At 56.2% G+C, this 2553-nt stretch overlaps 1 protein-coding gene across 4 annotated transcripts; it reads left to right on the forward strand.

The window, feature by feature from the left end:
* Window positions 1–282: 282 nt before the first annotated feature.
* On the forward strand, window positions 283–2553 carry Tceal3 (transcription elongation factor A like 3). 4 transcript variants are annotated; one of them, XM_058571598.1, is made up of 3 exons: window positions 283–415; window positions 1285–1356; window positions 1701–2553. In XM_058571598.1, exon 3 carries the CDS (start codon window positions 1720–1722, stop codon window positions 2323–2325), a length of 606 nt encoding a protein of 201 aa, XP_058427581.1. In that variant the 5' UTR covers window positions 283–415; window positions 1285–1356; window positions 1701–1719; the 3' UTR covers window positions 2326–2553. The 4 variants fall into 4 exon arrangements, with proteins under 4 accessions (XP_058427581.1, XP_046276794.1, XP_046276796.1 ...); XM_046420838.1 differs by lacking the exon at window positions 283–415 and adding an exon at window positions 618–742; XM_046420840.1 differs by lacking the exon at window positions 283–415 and adding an exon at window positions 618–742 and having other exon boundaries at window positions 1704–2553.

Below are 2553 nucleotides of genomic sequence, written 5' to 3' on the forward strand. Positions count from 1 at the left end.
GATATTAGTGAATACTTAAACGTATTTCATATGGTATGTTAGAAAGGGTATCAGTAAACACTATTATTTTTGGTGAGAAAGGAAAAATAAATCTGAGGTTTGGGGAGAAAATATGGAGATGCAAATTTGGGAGTTCAGTTTTTAGAGGCAAACGAATGAGAACACCCAGCTAGAGAGAACTTGAGGAGAAAGGAGGCCCAGGACAGAACCCTAGGGAACGCTGCAGTTCAGGGTGGCAGCTCAGCTTCCCAGAGAAACCACCGGGCTCTAGAATCAGGCAGAGCTGGTTTTGAAAACCAGTTGTTGGGGTTCAGGAGCTGAGCGCTCTCAACAAAATACGCTCTCTGATCAGCTGTCACAACTTTAATGGGCATCTGAGAGGTATGCTGTACGACGATGTGGTGAGATGCACCAGGTAAAGCACCTGGAGTTAAGAAGTCTTCCCTCCCCCCACCCTATTTCCAACATACATTCCCCACTGTCCGCATCTTCTCAGCCCCTCAGGGATGGGGGGTGGTGAGGTGGGTCAGGCAGGAGGGGGGGCGAGCTCGGGTGACGCGACGTTCACGTGACCGGCCGGGCGCAGACGTGGGCACCAGCCCCCGCGCCCGCCCGCCCGCCCTGCGGTCCGGTCCCGGTGCCCGCGCGGAACCAGCTCCCTGAGCTGCGCTGGGCGGCGGGCGAGCAGCGAGCGGGCTTCTTCGAGCCCGAGGAGGCGCAGGCCTGTCCTGGGTCCTCGCAGGTCAGTAAACAGGCGGGCACTGCCAGCGGACCCGGGACAGGGGTGGAGGTGGGTGGCAGGATCCCGCAGCAGCGGGCAGGGGGCTGGGGAAGGGATCTGCGATATCGGTGAGAAGAGGGGTGCAGAGCAGTTGGGGAGGGTGGGCCCTCGTAGTGGCCCGGCTGCTTTCTGGACCCCCATCCCTCCATCCATTTTAGAGCAAACCATGGTGGGTGCGCGTCCCCGCAGTGCGGCAGTAAAACGTAGACGCATTCTGGGGATAACCCCTTCTCACGCTCTGCGCCTGCGAACACAAATGAATGACTTGAGCGAAAGGGGAGTGGGTTGGACAGGTCGCCTCTGGGAAGGGGAACACGCAGACCCAAACGTAGTTTGGAAAGCATCCTGGTTTGGTGCCCAAGGCCTGAAAAGAAATGGCGGCTGGGGTGCGGGAGAGGGTAGCAGAGGAAAAGGTTGAGTGAAGTGGGCCTGGATTCAGGAAAGAGTCTTGAGTCCCTGTCAGTCCTGAGAGCGCCTCTCCCGCCCCCGCATCCTGTCTGTAGGTCTGCGCTTCTGTTGTTCCCAGTGCTCTGCAGGGCCTGAAGAGAGGAGCAACCCGCCCAGGATCCCTGCAGGTCAGTGGGGAGAGGGGGAGGGAGGAGGGAGCATGGACAGGGACCCAGAGGGGTGAGAGTGCAGAGGACAAGGCCCCCGGGCAGACTGTGGTGCCTCACCGCCCACCCCCACCGCATGGGTTACACGCACCTCGCCACGCTGAAGCGGCATGGAGAAGGTGACAGGAATGGTTGGCTCTCTGTCAGGGATGAGTGTGGGGTAAGGGATCTGCAGAGGCACACTCGGAGGGCCGGATCAGCTTAGGGCAACCCTCTCAAGGGCGAGATGCAATACTCTGTGGGCCTTCAGTCTCCCATGTCTCCTTTTTGTTTCCTCTTCTCTGCATCCCTACCCCCCACGACAGAAGGAGGGGAAATCTCGACATGGAAAAACCCTACCGCGAAAATGAAGGAAAACTGGAAAACGAGGAAAAGCCAGAAGACGAAGTAGAGCCTGAAGATGAAAGAAAGTCAGATGAAGAAGAAAAGCCAGACGAGGAGGGGAAGCCAGCAAGGGAGGGAAAGCTAGAGGATGAGGGAGAGCCAGAGGAGAAGGGACAATCGAAAGATGGGGGCAAGGCAGAAAAGCAGGGCAAGTCGGAAGGTCAGAGCAAGCCACCAGGGGAGGGCAAGCCAGAATCCCAGGCAAAGCCAGCCAGCGAGCCGCGGGCCGCCGAAAAGCGCCCCGCTGAAGATTATGTGCCCCGGAAAGCCAAAAGAAAAACGGACAGGGGCACCGACGATTCCCCCAAGGACTCTCAGGAGGACTTACAGGACAGGCATTTGAGCAGTGAGGAGATGATGAGAGAATGTGCAGATGTGTCAAGGGCTCAGGAAGAGCTAAGGAAAAAACAACAGAAAATGGGTAGTTTTCACTGGATGCAAAGAGATGCTCAGGATGCCTTCAACCCAAGGGGCCAGCGGGGTGTCAGGGGAGTGAGGGGCGGAGGTAGGGGCCAAAGGGGCTTACACGATATTCCCTACCTTTAATGCCTTTGGTCATGGATTCAGACTTCTCTGATGAGATATTGCCGGCCCTGCTTTCCCTGGTAGATACTTGCCAGGTCCTGTGCTTTAACCTTAAGCTGATATTTTGCTTTAGGTGTCACTCTTGTTACCAGCAGCCTTTTGACCCAACTACAGCGCTCTTTTAGTACAGGATTTTCACCCATGTGCATGTCCATTGTATAATAACAATAAAAAGTTTGCAAAACCACA

Source organism: Marmota monax, unplaced genomic scaffold, assembly GCF_021218885.2.
Source record: "Marmota monax isolate L192 unplaced genomic scaffold, Marmota_monax_Labrador192_F-V1.1 WCK01_AAM20220418_F8-fsc00050, whole genome shotgun sequence".
In the NCBI taxonomy this organism is placed as follows: Eukaryota; Metazoa; Chordata; class Mammalia; order Rodentia; family Sciuridae; genus Marmota; species Marmota monax.